We start from the raw sequence: 15,094 nt of genomic DNA, 5'->3' as shown, positions 1-15,094 counted from the left end.
TAGAATGGAGGCAGCCACAGCATGATGGGGGGTGAGAGGACAGGGAGGAGGGTATCTCCGGTGCCATCTGTGCCTTCTGCCCCCTCCCCTCAGTTCCAGGCCTGGACGCCTCCACATTGGCTCTGCAGCAAGCCTTCATCCACAAACAGGCCGTGCTGCTGGTGAGTGAGGGAGGGACTGCTGGGGAGTGGAGAATGGACCTGCCTGGTCACCACTGCCACCTCTCCCCAGGCCCGGGAGATGACCCTGCAGGCCATGGCGCTCCAGCAGCAGCCCCTGAGTGCTGCCCTGAGACCCCTGCCCACAGAGGTGAGTCTGGCCTGCCCGGGATGCAGGGGTTGCTTGGAGACACAAGCTGTAAAGAGGAGTGCTATGCTGCTACAGGGCACTATTGTGCCTCTCTGAGCCCAGGAGCTCCACAACCCATCTTTGACAGAGATCTGGGGTCCCAGAGAGCAACCTGGTGTATCCCAAGCAGCCCATCCTCACGTCCTGTTCTCTACAGAAACCCCCAGCACCAGAGGCACAGCCGAAGTCTGTAGGCACCGGTCCCCCTGCCAAACCCGTGCTTCTGCGTGTCACTCCAAAGCCCTTGACTCCAGCCCCTCTGAAGGCTCCAAGGCTCACCACTAAGCCTGTGGCTGCCCCTGTTCTAGCTCAGGATCAGGCTTCTCCAGAAACCAGTGAGTGCCCTATCCCAGCCTCTGGGGCTTCCCAGGACAGGCCTGGGGGTGTGGTTGTGCCCCTTGTGGCCTCACCCTGTTCCCACCACCCGCACTTGCCCACAGCTTCACCCTCCCCAGAGTTGGTCCGGTACTCGACGCTCAATTCTGAGCACTTCCCACAGCCCACACAGCAGATCAAGAATATTGTCAGGCAATACCAGCAGCCATTCCGGGGAGGCCGGCCCGAGGCCCTCAGGTCAGCACTGCCCCCGCCCCCAGCGCTCCAGCCCCCTCACTGTGCCTGAGTGTCCATCATGGCCCACCAGCTTACTGAGTTGAAACACCCTGCCCAGCTCTTGTTAGGGAGGAAGTTTGTTTATACTGTTGAGTCCAGATGAGGCTCTGCTGTTGTCTAGGTTGTGCTGTAGGACTTCAGGCCAGTCTCTGCTTCTCCCTGGATTCTCATTTATAATGATGCGGGAGTGGTGGTGGAGGAGGAGGAAGTTCCCTACTGTCAAAACTATGTGACGGGAAAGGGAGACTCAGTGTCAACCCACCACAGTACTCCAATGCCCACAGGAAGGATGGCGGGAAGGTGTTTATGAAGCGGCCAGACCCCCACGAGGAGGCTCTGATGATCCTGAAGGGGCAGATGACTCACCTGGCAGCTGCACCTGGCACCCAGGTGAGGGGGAGGGTGGGACTGGTCCCAGGTGGAACAGAAGACAAAGAGGGGCCTCAGGGATCCTCAGAAACCAGCTACCCCTATAAGCTGTGGCCCTGCCACTGCCCCTCCACAGGGCCTGCCTGTTGCCCCCTGAGCAGTCTCTTTGGGGTGGGACAGGTGTCCAGAGAGGCCGTGGCCCTGGTGAAGCCGGTGACCAGTGTACCAAGGCCATCCATGGCACCCACTTCAGGTGAGAGGGCCAGGAGGGAAGGAGGGGAGGGTGTCCAAGTATATGAGGAAGTCTGTGGGCACAGGTGAGTGTGTCAGTGGAGTGTGTGTGTGTCTGTGTCCCTGAGCCCCTGTGTACATCTTGTGAGCACATTGGTGTAATTATAATATCAACACTTAAGTAGCACAGATCTCAGGCCAGGCCTATTTTAGCTTATGTAATCCTACCAGAACCCTTCAAGGTAGCACTGTTGTTCCTACATGTTGCAGATGGGGAAATGGAGGCACAGACAGGTTAAGTGGCTTGCCCAAGGTCACACGGCTCAAAAGTGTCAGACCAGGGATATCAGCTCAGGCCTCCCGGCATCACAGTTGGAACCCTAACCTCTACACCCTCTGTCTCTCGCAGCCACAGTGATCTTAACAGCTATAAAGCAGTTCCCATCCTGTGCCTGACAAACGCCTGATGGCTCCTACAATAAGCTCCAAACTCCTCACTGTAGCCTATGAGACACTGCATGATGTGCCCACCTCCCCAGCCTCATCTCTCTTCCTCCCCTTGCCACATTCTGTTCCTCTCTGTTCTTGGAACACTCCAAGCCCACTTCCGCCTTGCATGTTTCCTGTGCCTAGAATGCTCTTCCCCAAGACCTTTGCATGCCTGGCTCCTTCTCACCATTCATGTCACAGCTCAAATGTCACCTCTGTCACCTCAGCAAGGTCTGCCTAGACTGCTAGGAGTGAAGGGCCTCACAGACCAGTTCGCCAGGGTCTGTCCTAAACCACCCTGCTTTACTGCCACCCCAGCCTCAGGCAGTGAGAGTTTTGTTTCTGAATGATCTGTGCCACCCACACCTGCCATGGGCACTAAACTCCAGGGCAGGGGCCTTGTCTACTTCATTTGCAGGGCCATCTCAGCCTTTAACCCAGGCCTGCATACAATAGTTGTTTTGGTGGGGCACAGTGGCTCACGCCTGTAATCCCAGCACTTTGGGAGGACGAGGCAGGTGGATCACGAGGTCAAGAGATCGAGACCATCCTGGCCAACATGGTGAAACCCCTTCTCTACTAAAAACACAAAATTTAGCTGGGCGTGGTGGCACACGCCTGTAGTCCCAGCTACTCGGGAGGCTGAGGCAGGATGATCGCTTGAACCTGGGAGGCGGAGCTTGCAGTGAGCTTAGATGGAGCCACTGTACTGCAACCTGGGCGACAGAGCAAGACTCTATCTAAAAACAAAACAAACAAACAAACGAGAAAACCAAATCCAATAGGTGTTTTTATGTGTTGAATGAAAGGCTGGGTCATGTGTGACCCTTGTGAGCGGCTGTTTCTGTGGACCACTCCTGGGTCCCCTTCTCCACCGGCCTTGCCTCTCCCACTTCATTCTAAGAGGTTCCTGTGGCCGGGCGCAGTGGCTCACACCTGTAATCCCAGCATTTTGGGAGGCCGAGGCGGGCGGATCACCTGAGGTCAGGAGTTCGAGACTAGCTGGCCCAACATGGCGAACCCCCATCTCTACTAAACATACAAAAAATTAGCCGGGCATGGCGGCGGGCGCCTGTAATCCCAGCTACCCAGGAGGCTGAGGCAGGAGAATCGCTTGAACCCGGGAGGCGGAGCTTGCAGTGAGCCGAGATTGCGCCACTGCACTCCAGCCTGGGCGGCAACAGCGAAACTACGTCTCAAAAAAATTAAAATAAAATAAAAAAAATGAGGTGCCTTCTCCTGTCTCCCTGACCCCCGCGCTCTCCAGCTCTGCCCTCGCGGTCGCTGGAGCCCCCTGAGGAACCCATGCAGACGCGGCTGCACCGCCTCATCAACCCCAGCTTCTATGGCTATCAGGACGCCCCCTGGAGGATCTTCCTGCGCAAAGAGGTGCCGAGCAAGGCCAGAGCCAGGGGAGGGGCTGAAGCGGGGTAGAGGAGTGTCTAGGACTTGGGGAGCGGGGCCAGGACAGAAAAAAGCCGGGCTGAAGCCAGGGGTGGAGTTAGAGCCGGGGCGGAGCTGCATCTAGGGGGCGGGGCCGGGTGTGAAGCATGGGGAGGGGGCAGTCGGAAGGTACCCACTGAAGCCCCGCCCCTGCAGGTGTTTTACCCCAAGGACAGCTACAGCCATCCTGTGCAGCTTGACCTCCTGTTCCGGCAGGTAAAGTCCTCTCTCCCCTTTCTGCCTCAGTGAACTCAGCAGGGCAGTGTGGACGCAAAGATGAGCTAGCTACAAAGCTTGCCTCTGCATGCTGGGATTTGGGGTCCTTGACCAGGGTGGGGATGGGCAGCTGTTTTATTGAATCTCCCCCTTCCATGGGCAGGGTCAGTGAGCTCACAGTTCAACCTAATCAGAGTCATAGTTTGTCTGAGCTAGACATGGCCCAGAGATCAAATGTAAACCCCTTGAATAGATTAGGAAACTGTGGCCTAGGAAGGGCAGCCTGGATTGTGGGGGTGAGGAGAAAGGAGAGGGCCCTGTCAGTGGGATCTGATTTACACAGATGAACCAGCTTACAGATGACCCCACTGCTGCAAAATGGGGCCCCCCCACATTGCCACTCACCCTAGTATAGTCCAACCTGGGTCCCAGCTGGGGGAGTCCCATGTGCTGCCTGCATCACAGCCTGTTCCCACAGATCCTGCATGACACTCTCTCCGAAGCCTGCCTGCGCATCTCTGAGGATGAGAGGCTCAGGATGAAGGCTTTGTTTGGTATCTCAGGGGAGGGGACGGTATTGGTGGGGCAACCAGTCAGAGGCACGGCCAGCCCTGTCCCAGAGGGAGACGGAGGCTGACAAGCCCAGACCCACCATTTCCCAGACAGGCGCCTCCTTGCTCTGCTGCTCTGGCCTCTTGCATGGCTGGGCTGCATGTTTGGGGTTGGCAATGCCTGACACACTGTGTGTCCTGGCCATCTTGTCCATTTCTGAGTTTCAGTTTCCCAGTATAGACACTGGTCAGATACCTTCTTGCTGGGTATCAGCCACCTCCCTCCCTGACATCCCTGAGATGGGGGCTGCCAGGGGAATGGGAGGGGGTCCTGAGCAGACCTGGCCTCCTGTAGCCCAGAATCAGCTGGACACACAGAGGCCTCTGGTAACAGAGAGCGTGAAGCGGGCCGTGGTCAGTGCTGCACGAGACACCTGGGAGGTCTACTTCTCCCGCCTCTTCCCCGCCACGGTGCGAGTCCCTCACCTGCCCCCTACCTGTCCAGAGGATTCAGGGATGAGACGAGAGGACCCTCACATGCCCTTCATCTCTGCCCCAGGGCAGTGTGGGCACTGGTGTGCAGCTCCTAGCTGTGTCCCACGTGGGCATCAAACTCCTGAGGATGGTCAAAGGTGGCCAGGAGGCTGGCGGGCAGCTGCGGGTCCTGCGTGCATACAGGTGACCGGATGGGGCTGGCTGGAGACTGGGGTACAGACTGGCATTGGCATTTCTTTCCTCTCCACAGTCACTTACCAAGTACCCATGATGTGCCAGGCTCTGTGCCAAGCCATTGAAGCAAACCCATTTTAGAGCTGGGGAAACTGAGGCTCAGAGAGAGAAGTTGTTTGTCTCAGGTCACACGGCCAGGAAGGGGTTGAGCTGGGAACCCACTCCCCTGCCCTCCTTCCAACCTGCTGCACAGCAGCAGCACTGTGCAGAGGGGCTGCTGTGCTGGAAATGACCAAACCCTGATGCAGCTGGCGAGGGAATCACTGCCAGCCGTGACACCTTACTGAGTCCTCAGACTCCCTCCCCTGCTAGAAGTCCCTTTTGTCCTTTATAACATTAGGACGGGAATAGAACCTTGTTCACTGGTTGGGTAAAAGCTGCATGCTTTGAAAAATGGTGAGAATTTGGTCAATGGGTGAAATAGAGATTTGAGTAGGCACAAATCTAGATTTAGAGCTTGGACCAAAGGACAAAGGGTGGAGAGGGGCCAGAGTGTCGGCCCAAAGGGTGGTAGGAACTGAGCTGAAGCCACAGCCTGGGTCAGAGAGGGGAAGCAGGAAGCTTAGGGTCCTGTGGGAGCTGGCACAATGGGGCCAAGGTGGGGCTGGGCTTCAAATGGGGCAGGACAGGAGCAGAAGCAGCCCAATAGGTGGAAGGAGGGCATCCCTCTGGCTGTGGAGTCCTGTCCTCATGCCACCGGCCCATCCTCCAGCTTTGCAGATATCCTGTTTGTGACCATGCCCTCCCAGAACATGCTGGAGTTCAACTTGGCCAGTGAGAAGGTCATCCTCTTCTCAGCCCGAGCACACCAGGTCAAGACCCTGGTGGATGACTTCATCTTGGAGCTGAAGAAGGTAAGGATCTTCTCACAGGTCTTCCCTCCACCCAGGCTGAGGGCCAGCAACAGGGCTCTCCCACCCCACGTACATACTAGCCTCGCCTTCCTGGGAAGTATGACTGTGTCCATAGACTTCTGTCTACCTTCAGTCCTTTGCACTAGCTGTGCCTTCCACTTGGAATACCCTTGCCCCCTTTTGCCTGCTCCTTCAGAAAACCTTTGCCAATGCCCCCTGCCAGGTGGCACAGCACCTCCTCTGAGCTCTGCAGCAATTGTACTCCTCACCCTCCTGCCTTGGCTGCATGGCCCACCCACTGCATCTCAATCTCTTTCCATCCCCTCTGCCCACTCTTAACTGGCAGCCCCCAGGCCTAGGGCAGGTCATCTCTGTGCCCCAGGCCCCAGGAAGACTTCAGCAGGAAAGTCAATGAGGGCTTGAGTGGGGAAGGCCTATGTGTGTGCCCTAAAGTCCATCTCGGTCCCTCAGACTCACCCTCCAGCCCTTTCTTCCACCCAGAATGCCCTTCCCTCTTCTCACCTAATGAAGGCTCCCTTCCCTGATGAGTCAGGAAGGATGTGAGGAGCAGGGTTGGCCCCAGGCCTCTGGGAGTGGGGTGATGGGGCTGTTGCCCTCAACCTGCCCCTGGCTGACCCAGGATTCTGACTACGTGGTCGCTGTGAGGAACTTCCTGCCTGAGGACCCTGCGCTGCTGGCTTTCCACAAGGGTGACATCATACACCTGCAGCCCCTAGAGCCACCTCGAGTGGGTCAGTGCCACTGGGGTGGGTTGGGGGCAGGAGGTGGAGGCTGGCCAAGGAGGCCACCCTGGCAGATGCTGACCCAACCTGGCCCACAGGCTACAGTGCCGGCTGCGTGGTTCGCAAGAAGGTGGTATACCTGGAGGAGCTGCGACGTAGAGGCCCCGACTTTGGTGGGTGCCCCAGAACCTGGAACCCCATACAGGGTGCATCCTAGTTTCACGCACTCATGCTGCAGATGCACAGTGAGGGTTTCTTGGTGCCCGAAAGTGGTCTGGGCTGGTCAGGTCTCCTAAGGTCCAGGCGTGGCCTGTCAGTATCTGTTGGTGGCCAGACAGCCCAGCCCTCTGTTTTGCCTGAGGGGTCTCCGTGGGCATTTCTATGTTTGTGTTTGTGGCCTGAATCTCTCTCTTTTCTTTTCTTTTTTTTTGAGATAGAGTCTCGCTCTGTCGCCCAGGCTGGAGTGCAGTGGTACCATCTCGGCTCACTGAAAGCTCCGCCTCCCGGGCTCACGCCATTCTCCTGCCTCAGCCTCCTGAGTAGCTGGGACTACAGGCACCCACCACCACGCCCAACTAATTTTTTGTATTTTCAGTAGAGACGGGGTTTCACCGTGGTCTCGATCTCCTGACCTCGTGATCCGTCCGCCTCCGCCTCCCAAAGTGCTGGGATTACAGGCGTGAGCCACCGCGCCCCGCCCTGAATCTCTCTTTATGTCTCCACATGACCTGAGAGTCCACAAACCCTGCTTTGCCTTTTTGCTTCACTTCCCTGTTATGATCCTGTGGCCCTGAGAAAAATCCCTTTCCTTCCCTGAGCCTGTTTCCTCATCTGTAAAATGGGTTTGATGGCCTGGCCTGCCTCACACAGTTCTAGAGACAGATAAAGAAGGTACCCAAATCTCCCTAAAGGACTCCCTTAGTCACAAGGCAAGACCCTCCTGTTTGCCTTATTCCTTTTACCCGCCCCTAGGCTGGAGGTTCGGGACCATCCACGGGCGCGTGGGCCACTTCCCTTCGGAGCTGGTGCAGCCCGCTGCTGCCCCAGACTTCCTGCAGCTGCCAGCGGAGCCAGGCCGTGGCCGAGCAGCCGCCGTGGCTGCTGCTGTGGCCTCTGCAGCCGCTGCACAGGAGGTGGGCCGCAGGAGAGAGGTGAGACCAGTGTGGGTGGGGTGGGGTGGGGTAGACCAGGGGGAAGGGACCGCTGCAAAAGGGGTGAGGCAAGTGGGGATAAGGTGGGCCAAGGGCCTGGTCAGGCTTTTGGGGTGTGGCTGATCTTGGACTAGGGTGAGCGTGAACCAGGTAGAGTGAGCCAGAGGTGAGACCCGGAAGATGGGACCAGAGATGGTTGGAGGTGTGGCCAAATGAGGTAGGGAAGGATGAGGATCAGTTGGTTTTAATCAGTCCAATGGGGTCAGACCAGCCTGGGCCCACCAGTAGGTGAAGTCTACCTGGGATGGGGTGAGGCCAGGTGAGTGGGCAGGGTCGGTTTGTGGAGCTAGCGAGGGGCGGGGTCAGCTGTGACATGGCAGTTGGGGAAGTCAACCCTGGGCAAGGGCGTGGCCAAGTGGGGCAGGGAGCTGGGTTAGCCCAGCAAGTAAAAGGCGTGGGTGGGCTGAAGGGGTGAGAACAATGGGACGCAGCCGGGTCCAGATGGATGGGTGGGTGGGTGGCTTGAGAATCTGGGTCCTATCAGCGAGGGATTGCGTTGTCAGTTTTGACCGAAGGGCCAGGCGTGGTGTGGCCGGAAAGGGCCTTCCTAGCTCCGCCTTTTCTGCAGGGTCCCCCAGTCAGGGCCCGCTCTGCTGACCATGGGGAGGATGCCCTGGCGCTCCCACCCTACACAATGCTCGAGTTTGCCCAGAAGTACTTCCGAGACCCTCAGAGGAGACCCCAGTGAGTGGCGGCCCCACCCCTCTTCCCCACAGTGGGAGGGTTCTGGGCTTCTTGCAGCCATCCAAACTGTAGGCTGTGGGTATTGGAGGCTCCACTTCTGGTGGGAGAGATGAGAGACCACCCAGGTGTAAGGCCCACTTCAGTGCCTGCCTCTGGGGGTCTTCCTGCCTGATAGACTGATCAGAGTGGTGGGTCAAGAACAGTCCCATGTGGAAAAAGATGTAGCCAAGACTTGGGCAGGACAGGTCAGTAGCACCCACCTCCCACTGCAGGGATGGCCTCAGGCTGAAATCCAAGGAGGCTCGGGAGTCCAGAACCTTGGAGGACATGCTTTGCTTCACCAAGGTGTCCAGTCCCGGACCTCAGTTCCCCATCTGTAAAATGGTGATATGGGGGCCCCCTCCCAGGACCCAAAGGCCAACAAACTTGTTCTCAGTGAGACCCTCTAGCTCTCAGCACCCTGATTCCCTCCCAAGGACAGCATCTGTCCCCAGTGTTAGGCCTGGCTCCCCTTTTGTGACGTGGACCCTCCTGTTATATGGCCTGGAAACACAGTGTGTCCCCTTTCTGTTCTGACGTATCCCTCCTCCATCATGACACAGCCCTCTTCCCCCACAGGCTCCCCTCCAGGAATCCCTCATCGAACTCAGCGACAACAGCCTCAACAAGATGGCCACTGACATGTTCCTAGGTGTGGCAGTGGGTCTGCAGCCAGGGCTCTGGGCTGGATGAGATCCAGCACTGTGTGGTCTCTACTGGTTGCCACTCCTCCCTGGTCTTCGGATTCTTTCCCTTCCCCCAGCTCAGACATGGGACACATTTAAGAGAAAAGAAGCTCCCAGCTGCCTGTGGCCAAGGCTCCCAGGGAGGGGCTCAGTCCTGGGGCTTCCTGGGGTGGGTGGACAACTTGGGGTTTGGTGGGTCTGAGTGGGATAGGTCTTTCCTACAGCTGTGATGAGGTTCATGGGAGATGCCCCACTGAAGGGCCAGAGTGACCTGGACGTGCTTTGTAACCTCCTGAAGGTCAGTCCAGCCAACTTTGCCAGATGCCTCCTTTCCTGTTGTGGCTCAGTTTCCCCATCTGTCAATGAGTCACAGGACATTAGGGTGGGAAACCTCTCCCATGACCCAAAAAGGAATGCATCATGCTGATGGGGAGGGGGCTGGGAAAGGGACACCAGGCCTGTCTTCAGGTGCCCACCCTGTTCTTATGTACCTGGTATGTGACATAGCCCCTAGCCTGTCTTTGGTGTGTAACCTCCCTGTCCTCCTTCAGCTGTGTGGGGACCATGAGGTCATGCGGGATGAATGTTACTGCCAAGTTGTGAAGCAGATCACAGACAATACCAGCTCCAAGCAGTGAGTGAACTGTGCTTTATACCCCACCATCCCCTCACTGTGTCCACGCTCCAGGAGGGGCCAGTTCAGCCTCCCACCTCCTAAGGCCTGACCCCTCCTGGATTCTCTTCCCCTCACCTTCGTCCTCACTCAATAGAGGACGTGTTTTGAAATTACTTGGTCTGGAACACAGCATTTCTGCTCTCTGAACTTTAGTGCCCTCATCTGTAAAATAGCAATGATAATGTGTAAGTCCAGATTCTTAGTTGCAAGTGACAGAAACCAAACTCAAGCTGATTTAACCAAAAGGGAGCTTGTTGATTCAGAGAAGTGAAAAGTCAGTGAGTATGTGGCCTCAGGCATAGCTGGATCCAGGTGTCATTAGGAAGCAGGCTTTCTCCATCTTCTGGCTCTGCTTTCCTCTGTGTTGATCATTCCCAAACAGCCTCTTCCACAGAGCAGCAAGGTGGCAGGTCTGGGGTGACAGCTCAGCAATCCCAGAGAAAGCAAGACTGACCCAATATTTACTGTAGAAATTCCTTTTTTTTTTTTTTTTTTTTGAGTCGGAGTCTCACTCTATCGCCCAGGCTGGAGTGCAGTGGCGTGATCTTGGCTCATTGCAACCTCCGCCTCCTGGGTTCATGCCATTCTCCTGCCCCAGCCTCCTAAGTAGCTGGGACTACAGGCGCCCACCACCATGTCTGGCTAATTTTTTATATTTTTAGTAGAGACAGGGTTTCACCATGTTAGCCAGGATGGTCTCGATCTCCTGACCTTGTGATCCGCCCGCCCCAGCCTCCCAAAGTGCTGGGATTACGGGCATGAGCCACTGCACCCAGCCTGCTGTAGAAATTCTTAAATCCAGGCTTACAGGCCTGAGTTGGTCACATGTTCAACCCTGAACCAACTATGCCTATCCCTAGGCCAATCACTGTGGTCAGGGGCTGTAGTGCTCACATTGACCAAACCTGACTTCCATGCCCATCTCCAAACCACAGGGATCTAGAGTGGGGTGGGTGGTTTCCCAAAGGAAGCCCAAGTGTTGTTCCCAGACACCAGATATCCCTACAAATGAAACCCTCACACCCACGACCATGTGAAGATGAATTACTGTGTTCCACTCATGCAGGGCCAGCACACAGTAAGTGCCCAATATGTGCATGCTCTTGTTACCATCAGGTCCACCCTCCTGTCTTCATCTGCACTACCTCCTCACTTGCTCTCCATCTCCTCAGGAATTTTAGAACCACTCAGCTTGTCCTCCTGCTCCTTCCAGCCCTGGGCCTTACCTGGCATGACCTCTACACAGTCTCAGCAGATTCCCCTTTTCCCAGGAGCCTCCCTAGAGAGATCCCCTACCTGTTGTGAGGCAGAAAAGAGAAGAATAGGAGAGGAAAAAGTCACAGTACTTCCCCTACCTGGGGAAGATGTCTGGGGCCCCATCCTCTTCCATCCCTATCCCCCATCCTGACTTCTCAAGCAGAATATGCCTTTTGCATGGCTTTAAGGCCCACCTGCCCTGGGCCTCCTCACTGGGCAGGGAGGAGCATCCTCAGGGGACAGGAGCTGCCTGAGAGTTGGAATCTGTCTCAGTTCAATCCCAGGAGGCTCCTGGCACACTCTAGTGCTGTGGCCACCTGTGATGTGGCCCCCGTGTGTCCTTGCAGGGACAGCTGCCAGCGAGGCTGGAGGCTGCTATACATCGTGACTGCCTACCACAGCTGCTCTGAGGTCCTCCACCCACACCTCACTCGCTTCCTCCAAGATGTGAGCCGGACCCCGGGCCTGCCCTTTCAGGGTGAGAGGTCGATGAGTGGGGACCCAGGGTTGCATGCTTCTCGCATGGGGACTGGGTGGGCAGCTAGTGGGAGGGGAAACCCAGAGGGCCTCGCTTTCACAGGTGCTGAGCAGTATTTACTAATATTAATATATTCCCCAAACATTTGTGAGGGTTCCACAGGGGCTGGTGTGGTGGTTTGTCTGATCTAATGGAGGGGGTGGTCAGGGATGACTCCTTGGAGGAAGTACTGCCTTGCATAGGAGGGATTTCCAGGTGGAGTGAGTGACAGGAGCAAAGACCGGAGTGGGAATGTGTGGCACGTGGGAGAAGAGAAGGAGGTGGGCAAGAATCCAGAGTACTGGAGTTCAGCCCTGCCTCTCTGACTGTTGGGACTCAGCAAGGGTATTGAGGGATCTGGGCAGAGGTGGGCCCAAGCTGGTATCATCCCCCTTAGAATATGGAGAAAGGGGGGCCACTCTTCAGCATTGTTTCCATAGCAACCCCTGGGGCTCCTGAAGAAGGAGGCTGGGGCCGCTGTAGTCACCATGGCAGCTGTGGAGGAGATAGGAGACCTTACCCTTCCTGCCTCTGAATGCTTCTCTCTGATTCAATTAACAAACATTCAGTCCACAGATGAATAGACCCAGCTCCCCCATGGAATAGCTCCTAGATGCATAAAGGCAACAGAATGTGCCCTAGAACTCTTGACTCAGAGAAATGGAGCACTGATGCTGGGGTCTCCTGCCCTGGGAGGCCTGAGTGAGGGAGGGCGGTTGGCAGGGTATCCCAGCTGACATGAGCAGAGCTGCATCACCCTAGCCACAGAGCCTATTGGATACAAGCTCCCCAGTCAACAGCTCAGGGTGACAGCAGTTTCCAGGATCATAGGTTGCCAAGGGGACTGTGGGCTGGAAAAAAAGGTCCTTGGACACATGGGATGTGGGTTCAAATCCAGGTCTTAACCTCTAGCTCTTGACCTTGGGCAAGTCACTGTCCCTGTCTGAACTGTTTCCTCAACTGTCAAATGGGGGAGTAAATGCCTTCCCCACAGCTTGTGGAGAGAATGCAGTGGGCTTATGGTTGGTGGCAAGAGGAGCCCCTTTCTCCCACAGTCCACCCTGAGCAAGGCCTGGACTCCCTTCTTTTGCAGGGATCGCCAAGGCCTGTGAGCAGAACCTGCAGAAAACCTTGCGCTTCGGGGGTCGTCTGGAGCTCCCTAGCAGCATAGAGCTTCGGGCCATGTTGGTAAGCATGGGGTGGGAGTGGGTTCAAAATGAATGGGAGGCTGGACGCGGTGGCTCATGCCTGTAATCTCAGCACTTTGTGGGGCCGAGGCGGGCAGATCACCTGAGGTTAGGTGTTCAAGACCAGCCTGGCCAACATGGTGAAACCCCGTCTCTACTAAAAATACAAAAATTAGCTGGTTATGGTGGCAGGTGCCTGTAATCCCAGCTACTCGGGAGGCTAAGGCAGGAGAATTACTTGAACCCAGGAGGCAGAGGTTGCAGTAAGCCAAGATCGCGCCACTGCATTTCAGCTTGGGTGACAGAGTAAGACTCCATGTCAAAAAACAAACACACAAAAAAATGAATGGGAAGCACAAGCCCTGCCCAGAGACCTCTCTGTCAGGTGCATTGCACTCAGGGGCATGCAGACAGGCTCTGCAAAGTCCAGGTGCTCAAGTGTTCCTACATGTGCAAGCCCAGGACCTTTTGGCTTGGGAACTCCCACGGCAGGAGAGCTCCCAGATCCCAGGACCCAACCTGTCATCCCTCTCCCACTTACCTACCCCCAGGCAGGCCGCAGTTCCAAGAGGCAACTCTTTCTTCTTCCTGGAGGCCTTGAACGCCATCTCAAAATTAAAACATGCACTGTAAGTGAAGGAATGTCTCCTGCAGCCAGGTACTGGAGGGGCAGGGACAGGAATAGCCCAGGCTCCAGGATGGGGGAGGAGTAAGCCCCTAAGGATGTTGAGCCCTCCCAGGCTCTTCCATAGCCCCACAAGGCAGGACTTATTTCTCAGAAGAGCAAACTGCACCTTGGAGAGGTTAAGCCTCTGGCTCAGGGTCATCCTGCAAAAAAGGGACAGAAGCAGATTTTGAACCTAAGTCTCAGACCGCAAGCTGTGTTCTTTCCCTGCCTGAGGCTGATTCTCAGAGACCTCAGAGGATTGTGTGCCTTTGTGAAGAGGGCTGAGGAACTCCACACATGGCTTCTGGGGGCCTGAGTGGGGCCAGAAGGACAGAGGTCAAGCCCAACTGGCATGGCCTCATCTCTTCCGCCCCACCCCCAGGTGGCCCTGGACGTGGTAGAAGAGATCTGTGCTGAGATGGCTCTGACACGCCCTGAGGCCTTCAATGAATATGTTATCTTCGTTGTCACCAACCGTGGTGAGTGCCAGGAAGAGTGAGCATGCTGGACCCATTCCCATTCCCGGGCCTTGGGCCATGTGGGGCCCTCCATCCAGACTTTAGGGCCCAAGTCAGGTGCCACTTCCTCCAGGAAGCCCCTTGACCCCCATATGGAAGGATCTCTGTGTGTACCGAGCACCCCCAGCCCTTTATCTGTCCCTTTCCGCTTTGCTTAGTTTGCCTCACCTTGTGGTGAGGGCCCTTTCTCATCCCTCCCTTTGCCTCTCAGGGCATGCTCAATGAGAGGACACAGGCCGTGCCCTCAAGGAGATTACATCCTGGGAAGGATTCCATTAATAGCACCGCACTCCTGGAACCTAAAGGTGCAAGCCTTCTTTCCTGCCTCTCATGCCTTAATAATGGCCAGAGAAGCCCCTCCCGAGGTGTCACTATCCCCTCTAGAGGACTTCTGGGACCCTATGTGACTGTCACGCATCCCAAAGGCCCTTCCATCTGCTGCCTGGCACTCTAGATCATGGTCTTGCCTCTTGTCACTAGCTAGTCAGCTCCAGCAACCCCCAGCCAGCTCTCCCTACCGCTGCCTCAGCCCTCAGCCGTGTGCCGTCAGCCCTGCCTGCCCAAGTCCAGTTAAGACATTAGGGGAGAATGGCAGGTAACAAAACGGTCCTAATAACCGACATTTATTGAACGGATGCTGTGCCCCAGGCACAATTCAAAGCATTTCAGGCTGGGTGTGGTGGCTCATGCCTGTAATCCCAGCACTTTGGGAGGCTGAGGCGGGTGGATCTCTTGAGGCCAGGAGTTCCAGAGCAGCCTGGCCAACATGGCGAAACCCCATCTCTACTAAAAATTAGCCAACCATGGTAGTGTGCACCTGTAATTCCAGCTACTCAGGAGGCTGACACACGATAATCACTGGAACCCAGGAGGCGGAGGTTATAGTGAGCCATGATCATGCCACTGTACTCCAGCCTGGGTGATGGAGTGAGACTCTGTCACAAAAAAAAAAAATTTAAAAAAAAAAGGCCTGGCGTGGTGGCTCACACCTTTAATCCCAGCACTTTGAGAGGCCGAGGTAGGTGGATCACCTGAGGTCGGGAGTTCGAGACCAGCCTGACCAACAT

The 15,094-nt window shown here is 56.2% G+C and overlaps 1 protein-coding gene across 1 annotated transcript in view; it reads left to right on the top strand.

Annotated features, from left to right (window-relative positions):
- The window catches only part of MYO15A (myosin XVA), a 62,581-nt gene that overhangs the window by 32,805 nt on the left and 14,682 nt on the right, over window positions 1-15,094 (top strand). Inside the window, exons 36-59 of the mRNA XM_011961653.1 lie at window positions 94-161; window positions 232-309; window positions 506-683; window positions 789-921; window positions 1,245-1,350; window positions 1,510-1,582; window positions 3,317-3,438; window positions 3,649-3,708; window positions 4,187-4,262; window positions 4,615-4,730; window positions 4,819-4,937; window positions 5,701-5,842; window positions 6,483-6,594; window positions 6,684-6,758; window positions 7,558-7,736; window positions 8,365-8,480; window positions 8,753-8,825; window positions 9,099-9,171; window positions 9,430-9,503; window positions 9,757-9,839; window positions 11,486-11,616; window positions 12,749-12,843; window positions 13,394-13,471; window positions 13,892-13,988. Coding sequence (XP_011817043.1) covers window positions 94-161; window positions 232-309; window positions 506-683; window positions 789-921; window positions 1,245-1,350; window positions 1,510-1,582; window positions 3,317-3,438; window positions 3,649-3,708; window positions 4,187-4,262; window positions 4,615-4,730; window positions 4,819-4,937; window positions 5,701-5,842; window positions 6,483-6,594; window positions 6,684-6,758; window positions 7,558-7,736; window positions 8,365-8,480; window positions 8,753-8,825; window positions 9,099-9,171; window positions 9,430-9,503; window positions 9,757-9,839; window positions 11,486-11,616; window positions 12,749-12,843; window positions 13,394-13,471; window positions 13,892-13,988 — 2,457 coding nt within the window. The remainder of the gene's footprint in view (window positions 1-93; window positions 162-231; window positions 310-505; window positions 684-788; window positions 922-1,244; window positions 1,351-1,509; window positions 1,583-3,316; window positions 3,439-3,648; window positions 3,709-4,186; window positions 4,263-4,614; window positions 4,731-4,818; window positions 4,938-5,700; window positions 5,843-6,482; window positions 6,595-6,683; window positions 6,759-7,557; window positions 7,737-8,364; window positions 8,481-8,752; window positions 8,826-9,098; window positions 9,172-9,429; window positions 9,504-9,756; window positions 9,840-11,485; window positions 11,617-12,748; window positions 12,844-13,393; window positions 13,472-13,891; window positions 13,989-15,094) is intronic.

The sequence above is a fragment of the Colobus angolensis genome, unplaced genomic scaffold (assembly GCF_000951035.1).
Source record: "Colobus angolensis palliatus isolate OR3802 unplaced genomic scaffold, Cang.pa_1.0 Scaffold560, whole genome shotgun sequence".
Lineage (NCBI taxonomy): Eukaryota > Metazoa > Chordata > Mammalia > Primates > Cercopithecidae > Colobus > Colobus angolensis.
The sequence above is the reverse complement of the archived record's forward strand: the minus strand, read 5'-3'. Positions and strand labels throughout refer to the sequence as shown.